Here is a 15367-nt window from a genome sequence, read left to right as displayed (position 1 = left end):
GTCTGAATATTCATTAATTATATTTTGTCTTAAGCTGCACCGTGGAGCTGTATCACAGGGTGGAGTCACTTGTTTCAGTATGCTTGTTTCAGTTTAGGTTTTATTGCTGAAAAATGTTTAGTTTTGCTTTAGTTTATTATGAATGAACGAGTTACTCTCATACAAGCTTTCTTTATTCTGCTCTTAAGGCAATTTAAAAGCCACGGTTGAGGAAATATGCTGCACACCAATCTGTCTAGTAACTCAGTTTCTTTTATATTTATCATACCATTGCATGGACTGGTTTATGTGTGCATATAGAATGAGATAAATATACAGAAGAAAGGAGAGGGATAGTCTGCATTGTGTCAAATGCAAGAGTACTTGGTCAGCATGTGTTATGGTTTCCTTCTTGTGTTGTGCAGGTAGTCATTCCTGTGCCAAAGCTCATGTTTTCGGTTCCTTTGTGCAGTATGCTCCATAAGTTCTTTTTGCTCGTGGTTTCTTGTATATATAGTCTGGACTTTCGTTGTTTGTTTACTGGCTTCTTTTTTAAAAGAAGAAGAAGAAAACGTTATCAGGCTTAGAGCCACTTGTAGTTATTAAGATTTAAGTCTAGTAAAAGCAGAAGAAAATGCATGAAAGGATGGAAAATCTTCACACTGACTGATATTTGATCAGTGATCTTGTTAAAATTACATTTATGTTGTGTCAGCCTAACAGCTATTAAGCATAGGCTCAGCTTAAATAAAGACTGCAAGGCTTAGAGCTGTTGAGCGTGGTGGTATTATGGTACACTCAAAGTTCTAAAAGAAAATAACCATAACATATAATAAGTCCGGAAAATGTATCTTCTGGGACATATTTTTAACCAGATTACCAATGTGGAAAGTGTGACTTTCATGCTTTAAACAATGTTTTGTAACAGATTAACACAGTCCCTAATGTATTTTTTTTTTGTAAACACACACAAAATCGGTCATTAATTACACGTATATCATACAAATTAAACGAAAATGTATTTGTTTTGGAATAATAAGTATGTGCCATGTTTCAGCATCTTTTTGTCATGGGGTGTTTGTCTGTGCTGCTTCTGGCAAAAGTCCGGACAGTCCCAGCCGGTAGATCCGCGTATCGTCGCACAGCTGAACCTCCTCCGGAGAAGGTCTCTCTGTAGTTGCCGGTTAGCGTCATGTCGGGCGTTGTGGATACTAAATTGTACGACATCCTCGGAGTTTCGCCGTCTGCGTCTGAAAATGAACTTAAAAAGGTACGTAAATGCTACAGTGAAATGAATGTCTTGGAGTTCAAACAAAATTGAAAAAAGAGGAAGAGAGGTCACCAGAGCAAATGTGGCCTACAAACAAGCTAATGGATGTTTAGCTAGCTTAGCCAGTAAAATGAGCTGGATAACAGCGGGATACATCACCGGACTTTTAAACATAATTTAAGCGACACATTGGCATTAAATGATTGCTTATAAGTGTTTCTAAATACGTGATAAGGATGAAGTTAGTCTCTTTGAAAACAGAGATAACACTGGTAAACACGAGTGTGATAGCTTGCCGGCTACTAATGCTAAATTCCAGCAAATAGTCCCCACCAACTCAGTAACGAAACAACACTCGCTAAACGAGACACTTAGCTTAATAAACTGCCAACCCCAGTGTAATACTTGATCATGCTTATCAGTATTGATGTTAGGCAACGCTATAAACAACGTGTGTGATGGTCACAAGCTAACGTTCATGCCACCATTCGTGCAGCTACATTAGCCAACGTCCAGGCGTTATTCCCTTTAAAATCCATTCAAACATCAAGCAGATGCTAATGGCTCATATTTGACAACTGCTGCGTCCTCTGCAAAACCCGACATAACACAACTTATACAGCTTGTGTATTCATCTTATTTTTGTCTCGTAATAAAGACCTTGTATTTCCGTCTATCGGGATTCAAAATAACGCTGGCAAGTCAAAAGCTGACTATTTGGAAGCAGTGTTGTTGAGTTTCTGACATGTTACATGCAACCATGATCTTGACTATATCCTGTTGTTTTAGACAGCAAGCTAATTGAAGCGTCTTGCTACAGGCACATGAGCTTAGGTCTGTGACCCAGCTTTCTTCACGCTGATATTTTTTTATTTTTTTTTGGTTTATTACAGGCCTACCGCAAATTGGCCAAAGAGTACCACCCTGACAAGAACCCTGAAGCTGGAGACAAGGTATGATGCACCAAAACAGTAGTGTTAGCAACAGCACCAAAGGATGCTCAGTTGATCAACAATTGGGCATGCAGAAATGATGTCGCCTCCATTTATAATGATCACATAGCCCAGTGCTTTGAGGATTACTCCTAGGCACAGATTAGAGTACAAAATGTGACACAGGCTTTCCACTAGAGAAGAATGCTTTTTAAAAATATATTTATTTCTCTATGACTCAAATCTTAAAGCCTCTTTTAAGTCCTTTGTGCTTTGTAAAAGGGAACTGTTGTTGAGGTGCACTGAATTTATTTTCTTCATGCACCAGTTCAACCTGTCTGATTGTGCTTTGTTCATTTTCCAGTTTAAAGAGATAAGTTTTGCATATGAGGTATTGACAAACCCAGAAAAAAAGGAGCTTTATGACCGCTATGGAGAGCAAGGCTTACGGGAGGGAGGAGGAGGAGGACCTGGCATGGAGGATATCTTCTCTCACATTTTTGGTGGAGGACTGTTTGGGTTCATGGGGGGACAAGGAAGAGGACGCAATGGAGGCAGGAGGAGAGGAGATGATATGGTACACCCGCTGAAGTAAGTGTTGTTGTTTGATGGATGCTTCAGTGGATGGTGCATATGTAATGCAGTATGTGTACTTACAAATCGTGTTGTTACAGGGTTTCTCTTGAAGACTTGTACAATGGTAAAACCACAAAACTGCAGCTCAGTAAGAATGTGCTGTGTAGTGCCTGTAATGGGTGAGTTTCCTTTTTGTTAAAATTATATTGATTTGTAGTTTTAAGGCTGTCTGATGAATGATTTGCAGTTGCTCTAAATGGATAATAATGCTGATACTTTACTGTTGGCTTTTAGTCAGGGTGGTAAGGCAGGAGCTGTGCAGAAGTGTGTAGCATGCAGAGGACGGGGCATGAGAATCATGATTAGACAGCTGGCCCCAGGAATGGTTCAGCAGATGCAGTCAGTCTGCACAGATTGCAATGGGGAGGGTAATGTATCCCCACACACCTGCAAACTGACATTAAAAACAAAGTTAATGTACAAACCGCAGCAAAACAGCTCTCTGAGGTCTTCTATTCTGTGTGTGTGGTTGTTGTCCAGGTGAAGTGATAAATGAAAAGGACCGCTGCAGAAAGTGTGAGGGTCATAAAGTCTGTAAGGAGACTAAGGTTCTTGAAGTTCACGTGGACAAAGGCATGAGACATGGACAGAAGATCACATTCACTGGAGAAGCTGACCAAGCACCAGGCATGGAACCAGGAGATATAGTTCTGGTGCTGCAAGAGAAAGAACATGAGGTACCCCAAAACAGACAGCTCCTATTGATTACAAAACTGTTTTTAATAATAGAATAACTTGGATAATGAATAAAGTCTACATTTATCCAAGCGATTTGATGTAATGAACCTAAGCAACAAATATGGGTTTTATATCTCAAATAGGATTTCCGCCGTGATGGCAGCGATCTTCACATGGTTCATCGTATCGGCCTGGTTGAGGCTCTGTGCGGCTTCCAGTTCACAGTCACACACCTCGACGGACGTCAGTTGCTTGTTAAATACCCACCTGGAAAGGTCATTGAGCCAGGTAAACATCTTCCCTTTACTTTAATTTATTTTTTCTGTTATGACATTCTTTCTTTTTTGGTTGGACAGAAGGAAATTTATTGGATGAATACTTATGTTTTACTGCAAGTGTTGGTGCCAGCATTTATTTTTAGGACAGCATAAAAGAGAGAATATAAACATCTAATGTGAACCAAATTGAAAACAAAATTAGATTGTTTTAACAAGTCACCTTGGTGTTGTAGAATTTTCTGGTAATTTCTCAAGGTTGTGCTATATAATTAACTGTCTTGTGAAAAAGCTGTCATTGTTTCAAGTTGTTGAGAATACATATACTTTTTTGGGACATTTCAAACTTAACAATGTAAAATCTAACACTAGTTTTCTAAATAAACATGTAACTATAAAACTGCATTTGAGTTAAAACTGTGGCATTAGCATGTATGATAAGCACAGACACATGTATAATCTAAGTCTTAAAATATCGTTTGCATGACAATTTTGACAACTTGCACCATAGTTTATATTATATTATATTATAAATTCCAGGTTCAGAATAAATATGGAAACCACAGGCTGTATATAAAAGATAGATGTAGCTTCCATGTCAGAAAAGTCGAAATGCTGATGTATAGTATAACTAATTTTGTCTAATGGGCAGCAGGGGGCGACGTCACTTGTTCCCAAAAAGAAGCCTGTTTATATTAGGAAATCAACCAATTAGCGAAGTTGAGCTATGAAATTTGTGATAAAGTTGTTTTGTTTTGGGTTTTCTTTTGGTGTCTCTAGTTTCAAATCTTACTTTTAACCATTCATTATTTTTAAAAAATTTTAAATGTGAAAATATTAGACCCTATCAGTAGGGGTGCAACGATACTCGTATCGATATTGAACTGTTCGATACAGTGCTTTCCGTTTGGTACGCATATGTATCGAACAATGCAAAATTTTTAATTTATTTTATCAACTTTTCTTCTGACGATGCTGTCTGTGTTGACAGCTCAGTGGATCTGCGTTCGACTACTCCGCCTAGGCTGCACTGTCGAGCGCAGATCCACTGAGTGCAGCGCAAGCTAGCAAGACAGAAGCTAAGCTCGTTACAACATGGCAAATTGAACCTCCCCCACCCTCATTCAGATCTGGCCTTTGGAACTATTTTGGTCTTCATGTGAAGTATGACCCTGAAGGCAAGCGCGTCATGGACAAAAGTAAAACAGTATGTCGGATGTGCCACGCAATGCTCAATTACATGGGTGGGAACTACTGCGTTAGCGCAGTTTGCTCATTAACGGAGATTTGCCGTGTTGTGGCGTTAACGTCATTTCAGATTAACCTAATAAAGGTTATCTTAGATTAACGCTGACAGCACTAGTGGGAACAAAATGAATATGACTGCACATTTACGCCGACATCACCATAGTGCAAAGACAAGTGGAAGCAGACAAAAACAACAAGCACACATGCTACAAACTTTACCCGAGTCATTTAGACAGCCGTTAGCACGTGATTCTCCTTATGGGGACCTGATATGTTTAATATGCTGCTGAGAATATAGCCCAGAAGAAGCGTATAGTATAGCTTTTATTTTGGAAAGAGCCATTTCTCTGTAATAAACTCTCTTTTCCAAAGATGAGTGATTTCTCGATCAGATTTATTATTTTATCCCTTTGTTGTTTCAGCAACATTAAATTAAAAAACTGTACGTTTGAGTTCAAATATATATTTATAATTTTAATAAATGACAAATTAAAAAAGCATGAACATTTTTTTGTATCGAAAAAATATCGAACCGTGACACCAAAGTATCGAACCGAACCGTGAATTTTGTGTATCGTTGCACCCCTACCTATCAGATTTGAAAGGACCATAAATCACAGTATGGTTTAGGGCAAGCCTACCTTGTGGTTGACAAGTCCCTAGGGTTTACTGTGTCCCCTGGTTTCACTGTCGGATCAATACCTCACTAACACAGCAACTGTGATAATGCTCAGTGCGAGAGATGATGTCAGTGGATGATATCACTGTGGCTAGATCCATCTTATATTTAGACTCTGTTGGAGAGCACATAGACCTCGCACTCTAGTGTACAATTGTTGTTGAATCTGTGTGCCGTTTCTCCTTTGTGTGTTTGTGGCAGGCTGCATTCGAGTGGTGAAAGGAGAGGGGATGCCTCAGTACAGAAATCCATTTGAGAAGGGAGATCTTTACATTAAGTTTGAGGTCCAGTTCCCTGAAAACAATTGGATTAACCCTGAAAAGCTGAATGTGAGTTGCAATAGAGAAAACAAAAATCACAACTCGCAAAATGTTAGAGTGAATACAATGTCGTGATGGATGTTTGTCTTCTTTCAGGAACTCGAGTGCTTGCTGCCTGCCCGTGCGGAGACTCCCGTTATTGCAGCAGATGCCGAGGAAGTTGACCTAACAGATTTTGACAGAAGTCAAGGTTCAGGAAGCGGAGCCAGGAGAGAGGCCTACAATGATAGTTCTGATGAGGAAGGCGGTCATCATGGCCCAGGAGTGCAGTGCGCACACCAATAGAAAGACTACAGACTTGCACACACATAGAAGCATAAAAACACAAAAGTCCCATTGCTAACACCATTCAAGATTTGCGACTCATACATTTTCCTCCTCTCAAGACTCACATGAAAAAGAGAATATATATATATATATATATATAATTTCTTTTTTGTTTTTTGTTTTTTAGTCTCACACAAAATTCCCCCCCCTTCGTTCAGCTCCATGGTGCCCATAAGACAGTGATCCTGGATGTGTTATGATCATTTTATGTTTATGAGCAGTAGTGCTCTTCAAAGCCAGCAGCAGGAAGGTGGCCCCATTTTCAGAGGTTTATTGAATTAACATGATTTAGATCCCTTTGTTTTCATCCTAAATGTTTAGACTCGTCTTTCCTATAATGAAAGGTAATGTATAAAATTCAATTTTTGTTGACTGTCTTGTAAAAAATATAGTTTAAAATCTTTTACACACAAGCGCATGCTGCCGTTTGCTAAAGAGCTTGCCCGTGTAAAACTAGGGTCCAGACATTACATAAACATCTGGCACCACAGGTGTTTCGATTTCAGTGTGTCACCACTATTAAAGTGCCCTGCTCCCATCAGCGCTAACCTGATTATACGTGTCATATTTTGAAAATGGGATTTGCTGGTTCTGTTCAGTTCCTAGCTGCCACACACACATATTAAAGGCCTGACTAAAGTTACCTGCCTGCCAGGCACATTTGTTTTTTGTTTTGTTTTTTTCTCATATGTAAGCTGTTTTTGTCTATGTAGGTGTGAATGATAAGCCCCTTTTCAGACATTCAGACAGAGATAACATTCATTAATCTTTAAAGTGAGAAAATTATGCTGTGCAGATGTATAGCACTTTAGTTAAGGTTCTTTAATTGAAGACAAGTAAATTTTCGAATGTTTAGTTCTCTCCAATAGTGTAAAAAGGGGCAGGTTCTGTATTTGTACTGCATGGTGCTCCTTGGAGAGCTGTACCCTTCCCCTAACACATCCACCCAGGGACAAACATTTCTCTTCTGGATCAGGAAAAAAGCATCATATACAACTCTTCAAATTATAGTCGTTACTGATTCAAGACACATGCACATTCACAGTCTTGCCATTATTGAAGAGAGACGATCAATGTTCAGACATGAAGCCGACAAGTTCAGTTGATTAATGGAAACAATTGCATGTCTGAAGCGGGGGGTTAGTGTGTTTGAGACCTCTGAACTTGAAGTTTTGTGTTCATTTGAGTGGAGGTCAAACTTGTATACTACTTGTATGTGTGTTATGCAGTGGCTCAGTGTGTGGGAGCTGCTGTGGAATGTTCCGGCTTATTAGGGTGGTAGGTATTCCTGCTTTATATTGGACTGCAGTGCGAGTGGATATTATATAAAGTTAGGGAAGGAGAAAAAATGTTTATTTGCTGAGAATCTTCCCCACATGGACAGTTTTATTCTCACCAGGACTGAGAAGTTCTCCTGGCTTGCAGGAAAACCACTGAGCCTGCACCAAACCCTCTATGTTATACATATCTCCCTATTCTTGTTAGCCAAACCTTTGTCCCTCAACATGTTATAAGAGTCCCACCCCCATATACCTGTAAATAAATACAGTCCTACTCCACAGGTGCATTCAGAGTCAACAGCAGTGTCTTTCTTTAGCCACAACTTTTTTTCTTACATAATGGTAATAAATGTTATGTTCAGATGAAGAGAAGTTAATGGAGCCACTGTAGACCGTTATCACGCACCTCTGTGACTCATTGTGTATTTAATTTAGCCCACGGGATAGTCTGTACACAAGGGTCATTGGTAAATTACATTATTGTTGATGCTTATGGTTGTCGAGATTATGATTAAACTGTACAATAAATGACTGCAAGTTCATTGAGCTGTTCTGTTTTCATATGTACAACCTGTACTGGTTTCTGAGCATTCTGTATAAGTTTTGTTACAACCCCGAACAAAAGGAAATACTGCTGATAGAAAATCTGCACCATTAAACCTAAACACATTAGACAATTGGTGCCTCAATATATTCAAAATAAGAAAAGCGTACATTTGTTGGTATTTTTGTGACTGTGTTGTGACTCAGTCTTCTGCATCCTCCGTGTCTCTGCTCTGGAGGGCAACTGGACCCAGGAGTTCTTTAAACCCTGTGGTATTTCTAAAGGATTAAAAAATAGTGTTGAAATAAATGCGGTCAATATTAATTTGGTGTTGACTGGCAGATTCAAGAGGGTGTCATTTACCTATCTCTTTTAGACTGCATGACATAAGAGCGCTCTCTTCTGAGTTGCTCCAGACGCTCTTTCACAACAGTCTTCTGCTTGTTCTTATCTTCCTAAAAAGTAGACAATATGATGATAAGATAGCATGCTAATTCATTGTTTTTGAGGGTTTTTTTAAGTATACAGTTCCTCAATATGTAGTTACCAGTGGTAGATCTTGAGTAAGGTGCTTTATCCTGTCTGTGTGTTTCAGGCCAAGCAGGTCTTCCTCTGCCTTTCTGTTCTGGATGATTGACAGGCGCTCCTGAACCTGAAAGACATGCTAACAATGTAACATCAATTCTGCTTTCATTTCTGAGTCATGAGCATGCAGTGTCCCTCTCTACACCTTGTCTCACCCTGAGCAGTTGCCTCTCTCTGTCTCTCTGTTGCCTTTGTTCAACTTTTCTTTGCATGTCCACTAGGTTGCGCATTGTCCTCTCTCTCTCCATTGCAGACACCGGTTCGCTCACTCGTTCTCTCTCCATCAGAGAAGCTTCCTTCTTTGCCTTACACTCTGACAGGCTATAGTCTACCTGGAACATGGTGGGAAAATAGCTGGTTGTATGTTTTAAATGAGAACCGATCTAACCAGAATATGTCAAGAGTACTCTTACTGTTTCTTCTGGACAGTATTTCTGCTCCTTATAGCAATCAAGTTCAGGGTCTGTCATGTCCCACTGCTTGGACTCTGTTTCCACCTCAGTCACAACCCTGTCAGCATTAGTTATGTCCTTGCATGTCCCATAGCAGAAGTCGTCTGCATGTGGGTTAGCTTCAGAGGAATCAGCCATAGGGTGTGGCTGTGCGGCTTCCTTGCTCTCTGCCACCAAAGCATGTGTTTGTAAGCCACATTCAAATACAGCTTCTCCTTCATTTGGTTGATCGGCTGTTTGTCTGTTACTGAAGGCCAGCTAATAAGAATTCAGAAAGTGAACACATGAGTTCAGTGACAGTCACAGTGAATTACGTTCTGCTACACTCTTATGAAGTACCTCTTCTACTGTGCTGCACTGCTGGTTTGCAGACTGTGTGTCACAGTGATCTGGAGTACCAGACTTCAACCCAGTAGGTTTCAGCTCTTCTCCACCTCTCTCTTGATCTGACACATCACATTGTGTAGGCCGTGCTTGCGTCTTCAGACTTCTTGCACCATCCTGAATCTGTCCTGTACACCCATCTGCAGGCTCTGCTGCGCTGTCTATGTCATCCTCTGGTGGTTTGCTCCAGGCGAGGGTGATTAAAGAGCCCTGTTTCTCACAGCTCTGGGGGCTCTTTAATTCACTGCCCTCTGCTTCCTCTTTGGCTCCTCCATCTGCAGCAAGACCCTCACGAGCATCTGACACACACAGGATCTCCAAGTAGGGCAGGTCCTCCATGACTGCTCCACAACCTGTTGGAGTTCAAAGCATATTATTCCCACAGTTTTAGGAAAATGTTATTTTATTAGGATAATTAGTTATTAAATGTTTTTAATACCTGAACAGAAATCGTGTTTGTAAGTCCCATCCGCATTTTGGACTTCATTCACTACACCGTTGCTGCTTTTGCTTGAATCAACCGTCTCAGCTTCAGCTGATCCCCCACTCATGTTTTGGACTTCTGCCTGTCCAGTGTAAGAGGACTGAACTATGATTTGCTTGCTGCTGCTGGTTTCAGTAAAGTTTGGATAAGGATTTAACATAGAGCCTGAACTAAGGGGAGCATCTGAGATCAGGAGGTGGAGCAGGTTGCTAAAGCACTGAGCTTGAAATTCAGATTTATATTTATCCTGCAAAGCCTGGAGAAGCTGTGCATTCTAAACAAAGAGACAAGATGCACCACTATTAACATTACAGCCTTTTGTAGGTTTTCTTGCTTTGACTTGTATGTTGTGATTGCCTCGACTCACCCCATCCATCATCGCTTGCAGTAAAGCAGAAGCTTGGACTTCCTGAAGTTCTGTTAGATGGGTTAGAAGAAGCAGGGCACAGTCTTCCAGGAGAAGTTGGGACCATTCTCTGTAGGCCTGCACTTTGAGCTGGGCCATCGGTTGTGGTTCAGGGTTAGTTTGCTGTAGAGGGCTCTGAGTACCACTGTGTGCCTGCAACCAAGCATGAATTTGATGCAGCCTTTTAATACAGCCATTCCTCAAAGGAACTTGATGATGATTGTCTGTCGAGGAAACAGGAAAGAAGATAATGAAGTGGAGAAATGATGGAAATCAAAAAGAAGTAAATTCTAAATAAATTCTGCTGGGAAAAATAAAACTATTTATTACCATATTTTGGAGGCACTGTGAATGCTGGTGCCTGCACATCCTTTATGGAGATTCCATGTATTAATGTGATAAGTTGCTTCCTCTCCTCCTCTTGAGTCAGCACCAGCAGCTGCAGCACTGACTGCTATAAGTGGACCAAAAATGTAGCTCTATTACTTATAAAAGTAATGTTAACCCACTAAAAAAGATCATGTATATAATCTGAGAGCAATATTATAACAGGAGTTTGCTGTCCACAGTCTGATTTGTAATACCTGCTCTATTGTCTCAAAGTCATACTCTTTCTCTTGTGCTTTTCCATGTAGCCACAAGGAGGCCTGCTCTGCTCTACGTGGACCGTTAACATGTGGCCTGAATGGACAGACAGTACACAAAGGATATGAAAACTTGATGATTGTGAATACAAACTGTTGTATACTCTGAGTGTTGTTTTGGCTCACCATGTCTCCCAGGACTGGTGAGCAGCCAGAAGAGCTGTATAGGAAAGTTTCTCTCTCTGAGCTCTAATAGTTGCCAACCTGACGTACAGACACAACAGTTTCAGGCTCTCCCCATGGAGCCTGGAAGATAAAAGATTGATGAATCAACCCTTTCCCTCTCAGGGTTTCATGGTGGTATTTCCCCCCAAAAAACTCTCTTAAGTCAAATGTATGAAACTACTTGAAATAATTTACCTCTCATGCAGGACTGTAAGTGCATCATGTTCTTGTTGACAAAATTTGTGCAACTCATTCAGAAGAGAAACGGCAGACCAGGACTGCTCAGGACAACTTCTAAAAGATGCACTCATACAGGCCCTGAAGGGAAATAAGCTTTACCATGGTGCTTTGGCTTAACATGAATCAAACTAAATGCTTTCCATCCATAATACAGACATAATACAAATATATGAATGCCATCTTAATAGTAGACCCTAAAGTGCCAGTACGTATGAATGTGAGTGTGAATCGTCTGTCGCTTTTTGTTCTCCCTGTGCTGAACTTGTCCAAAGTGTATCCTGCCTGTTGGCCTATGCCACCTGAGATGGGATCTATCCCTTTTCAACCCTTTAGTTAAATAAGCAGTCAGGAAAATTGATGGATCTACAAATTAACCCATCTGTTTTGATAAACCATTTTCTTTGCCGTTACGTGTGCTATTTAACAAAGTTGTTTATGCACATCCTTTTTTAGTTTTTGGATAACACACTGACTCCTTATATCCCCGACCAGTGGCAGTGTAGCCAAGTTCAAACACTCAAGCAAAGTAGCAAAAACATGATCTATGTGTGTTACTTGTACATCCTGAAAGCTCCTGGCAGCTCAGCTAAGCTGAGCATATCAACAGATGCCAAAGCTTCATCTGCACGATCCTCCAACTGTTCTACTTCCTGATGCTGTTGCCATGTCGGCATCATCTCCCAGACGCTCTTAGCTGTGGATCAACAAAGAAGTAATGACAGAAACATGAAGCATCCAAAGCAGACTCCTTCATTGTGATTAAGGTGTACTTAGGTGACAGTGTAGAGGAACATTTCCTTACTATGGTGCTCCTGAAGCATTTCTGTATACAGCAATTGAGTGACCACATCATACTTGACATCCACCAAGAGGAGGACGTCTGACAAGGAGACATGGCCCCACGCCTGGCCTGTAATCCTTTGACTTTGGTTCTGCCATGTAGAGGGCAGTATGCTCCACACACCCTGTGATGCCAATCTTAGTAGAAGCAGACACATTAACAACATAGCTATTGCAAGTAAGCACTTCACTATAAAGGGGTGGTTTGTAATATTAGAAAACTGTATATCTCTGAAATGCTCAGTTGCTCCTTAATACTCAGGTTAAGTAATATTGAATAACCTCTGAAAGATAAAACATCCTCCTTAGTAAAAAGCTGTGTTAACTGGCAATACAATTGTTGCTCACATCAGTACACCCAGTTAAGCTGCAGTCACCGAGTTGTTTTCTACTTGCTTTAGCGATTTGATGTGCTACATGCAAACCACAATTTAATATTATTGAATAATGCACAGATTTGCCACAAGGACTAGGGTATTAAAGAAAAAGCAGTTACGAATTTTGCTCCTTTTAGGTTCTTTAATCTTTGGCTTTTCACACATGCAACACAGTAATCTGGGTGATGTGGCTGTAAGTCTAACAACGGTGTACTATGTGGTTCATACATACACACAATAAAAATCAATACATGTACAAATTTAATATTAAAATAACACATTTTGCTATAAACTGAGTAACTTCTCACCCTCAATAAAAGATGCTCACCTAGCCCAGTACTGCCTGGCTGCTTTTTTGAGCCTTTTCACACATGTCTTTTTCCCAGAGAACTCTTTCCCCCCTCCCCATCTTCCGATCTGCGGAAAGCAAAAGAGGGCAAATAATGAACTGCATTAATGCAGGAGAAAGTGTACAGTTCTGCAAGTACATACCTGTACCAACCTGCTGTAGGGATCCTAAATCTGAGGTGTATGCCTTTTCGAAAGTATTAAAGTCTGTATTCTGGAGCAGGGAATCCATCGTGTGATGAAAAGCATTGGGATTTCCAGTATTTAGTAGCAGGAGGTCCCAGTATAGCTGAAGATAAGAGTATTTATAAGAGCAGTAGTAATAATATTTTGATTATGGAGTTAAGCTACGATATTATCATATTAAAGAAGAAAAATTGTACCATTTCCTTCTTTTCCCTTTCCCTTTCCATTTCTAAGAGAACATCCAAAACATTTTCACCAATACAGGTCCAGCTACTGTCTCCTCCTGCAATCTGAAGCACAAACAGCCCCATTGTAGTATTCTGTTACTATTTGTTTGTTTGTGTTTGTGTCTAATTATGTGTGAGCTGGTACCTTCCTCATAGCTGTATGTGCTTCAGTGATGTTGGAAGAAAAATGAAACACTTTGCTGTAAAGGAGACTCACATCCTCAGGGGTAAACTCTGCGCCAACAGACATACCTAGAGACTGGTAAAGACCAGCAATGTAATCCTGAAGCAAAGCACATGGTTGTAATTACATTTATTTTCAGTTCATTCAATTCAACCTTGTACATACAAAAGGAAAACAAATGCATTTCTCACACAGCCACAGCAAAGTATCCTACCTGCTCCATGTTTTCAGGTTGATAAATTATGCAGCATATTACTATGGTTACGGCAGTCCTCTGGGAAACAGCTGGATCAGCTTACCAGCAACAAAAAGTGACAGTGTATCTGTCAGAGAGTGAAAGGTGATACATGACCACGTGATGCTTTACACCTGAGTGTAGTGCTCTGTAACATTTAACACGTAGTGAAAGTCAGTGGCTCCATGCCTTTTAGTGTTGTGTTGTCTTTATTTTAAAGTCTGTGGTGTCAAATGATTTATTTACTTTATTTTTAAGGCATACAAAGTCCTAGTATGTGATTTAGGCTTCTGTTCTCTTCAAAAGCTGTATGGTGGATCAACTTAAAAAAAAAAAAAAACTAACCATTTTGGGTTTTATTAAGCCTTAAATGTAGGGGTGTGGGTGCTGTGATTGACAGGTATGCGTTGCCTGGGTCTCACCTCTGTTTGCAAAAGTTTATGCTCCAGTTTTGTTGTGTAGAATTCTAGTATTTTATCTGTATGATACTGCTATACTATTTGCATGATTATCAATAATTAAAAGGAATCTGCTTCCATGTGATGAACCCATATACCTTATATATCTTGTTTAACAAGCTTACTAGTTATCTGATAGCTTAGCACTTAACCATTTCACCTGTTGAAACTTCAAATTGTCCAGAGTCCAGAAAATAATAGATGATATCATGGTGGCTACATACAACTTTTATATACAGACTATAGTGTTGTAAAGTGGCTGTGTTTCTTTGTCTTATTGTAGAAAAACATCACTGTTAAGAGGAAAACAAAGGGATATGAGCCGGTTTCTTTTTTTGATTTGCTTAAAGTTATGACATATCTAGGGACACCAGTGTTTTCTTACAAAGCACCCTGGACCATGGACAATTTAGAGAAAGAAGTGAATGTAAACATGTCTGGCCAGCTCTCCCTAAAAAAAAAAAGAGAGACCTCAGTGGGATTTCTTGGTCAAATAAAGGTAATAATAATGAGGTAGTTAGGTCTATAAGCAGTTGATCATTGAGAATCACCCTGAAATAAGCTGATTTATTATTGAAAACTGCTTACCATATTTGTTGAATTGTAAAGCTATTTCACACATTTTCATATGTGTAGCTGACCTGATGTGTACTCACTAAAATACACTCTACTCAAATAAATACAATGTGTGCAGAAAGGACAGTGTTGCCAAATGGGTGATTAAATATCAACATGAAGTTTGTCTCTGAACACAGAAAAAGAAACAACAGAAATATTAGTGAAACTTTTATTTATAAAATGGAGAAGGAAAAGATTACCTGAGATTATATGGCTTCCTGTATGAACAGTCAGACATTGCACAGTGCTAAAAATGTAACCTGCATGATAAACAACTTTAAATAATTGCTAATACTGTTAAAGTAAATGTGTGAAACAAACTAGGTATGGAATTAAATGACAAATCTTTAAGTAGTATAAATATTC

At 39.7% G+C, this 15367-nt stretch overlaps 2 protein-coding genes across 2 annotated transcripts; one reads left to right on the top strand and one right to left on the bottom strand.

The window, feature by feature from the left end:
* Positions 1-1118: 1118 nt before the first annotated feature.
* Positions 1119-8159, top strand: dnaja2b (DnaJ heat shock protein family (Hsp40) member A2b). The gene is made up of 9 exons (XM_085357379.1): positions 1119-1249; positions 2143-2202; positions 2546-2772; positions 2856-2936; positions 3052-3185; positions 3298-3494; positions 3639-3783; positions 5899-6026; positions 6114-8159. The coding sequence occupies exons 1-9, from the start codon at positions 1172-1174 to the stop codon at positions 6300-6302; spliced, it is 1239 nt and encodes a 412-aa protein (XP_085213505.1). The 5' UTR covers positions 1119-1171; the 3' UTR covers positions 6303-8159.
* Positions 8160-8370: 211 nt separating this feature from the next.
* LOC146627814 (uncharacterized) lies at positions 8371-10680 on the bottom strand. The gene is made up of 8 exons (XM_085359073.1): positions 10441-10680; positions 10029-10347; positions 9545-9942; positions 9167-9463; positions 8909-9085; positions 8716-8820; positions 8532-8623; positions 8371-8446 (listed from the first exon to the last, which is right to left on the bottom strand). The coding sequence occupies exons 1-8, from the start codon at positions 10576-10578 to the stop codon at positions 8371-8373; spliced, it is 1602 nt and encodes a 533-aa protein (XP_085215199.1). The 5' UTR covers positions 10579-10680.
* Between the last annotated feature and the right edge of the window lie 4687 nt (positions 10681-15367).

The sequence above is a fragment of the Diplotaxodon limnothrissa genome, linkage group LG7 (assembly GCF_057381915.1).
Source record: "Diplotaxodon limnothrissa isolate DT_005_m linkage group LG7, D_limnothrissa_male_GT1.1, whole genome shotgun sequence".
In the NCBI taxonomy this organism is placed as follows: Eukaryota; Metazoa; Chordata; class Actinopteri; order Cichliformes; family Cichlidae; genus Diplotaxodon; species Diplotaxodon limnothrissa.
Note: the sequence above shows the minus strand (reverse complement) of the source record. Positions and strands in the feature narration are given on the sequence as shown.

Excerpts from the sequence above, each read along its gene's own strand:
- dnaja2b (XM_085357379.1), top strand. The coding sequence starts at position 1,172 with ATGTCGGGCGTTGTGGATACTAAATTGTACGACATCCTCGGAGTTTCG. Across the intron at positions 2,203-2,545 it reads ACCCTGAAGCTGGAGACAAG|TTTAAAGAGATAAGTTTTGC; the intron begins GTATGATGCACC and ends TTCATTTTCCAG. Across the intron at positions 3,495-3,638 it reads TGCAAGAGAAAGAACATGAG|GATTTCCGCCGTGATGGCAG; the intron begins GTACCCCAAAAC and ends TATCTCAAATAG.
- LOC146627814 (XM_085359073.1), bottom strand. The coding sequence starts at position 10,578 with ATGGCCCAGCTCAAAGTGCAGGCCTACAGAGAATGGTCCCAACTTCTC. Across the intron at positions 8,624-8,715 it reads TTACTCAAGATCTACCACTG|GAAGATAAGAACAAGCAGAA; the intron begins GTAACTACATAT and ends TCTACTTTTTAG. Across the intron at positions 8,447-8,531 it reads ATGCAGTCTAAAAGAGATAG|AAATACCACAGGGTTTAAAG; the intron begins GTAAATGACACC and ends TTAATCCTTTAG.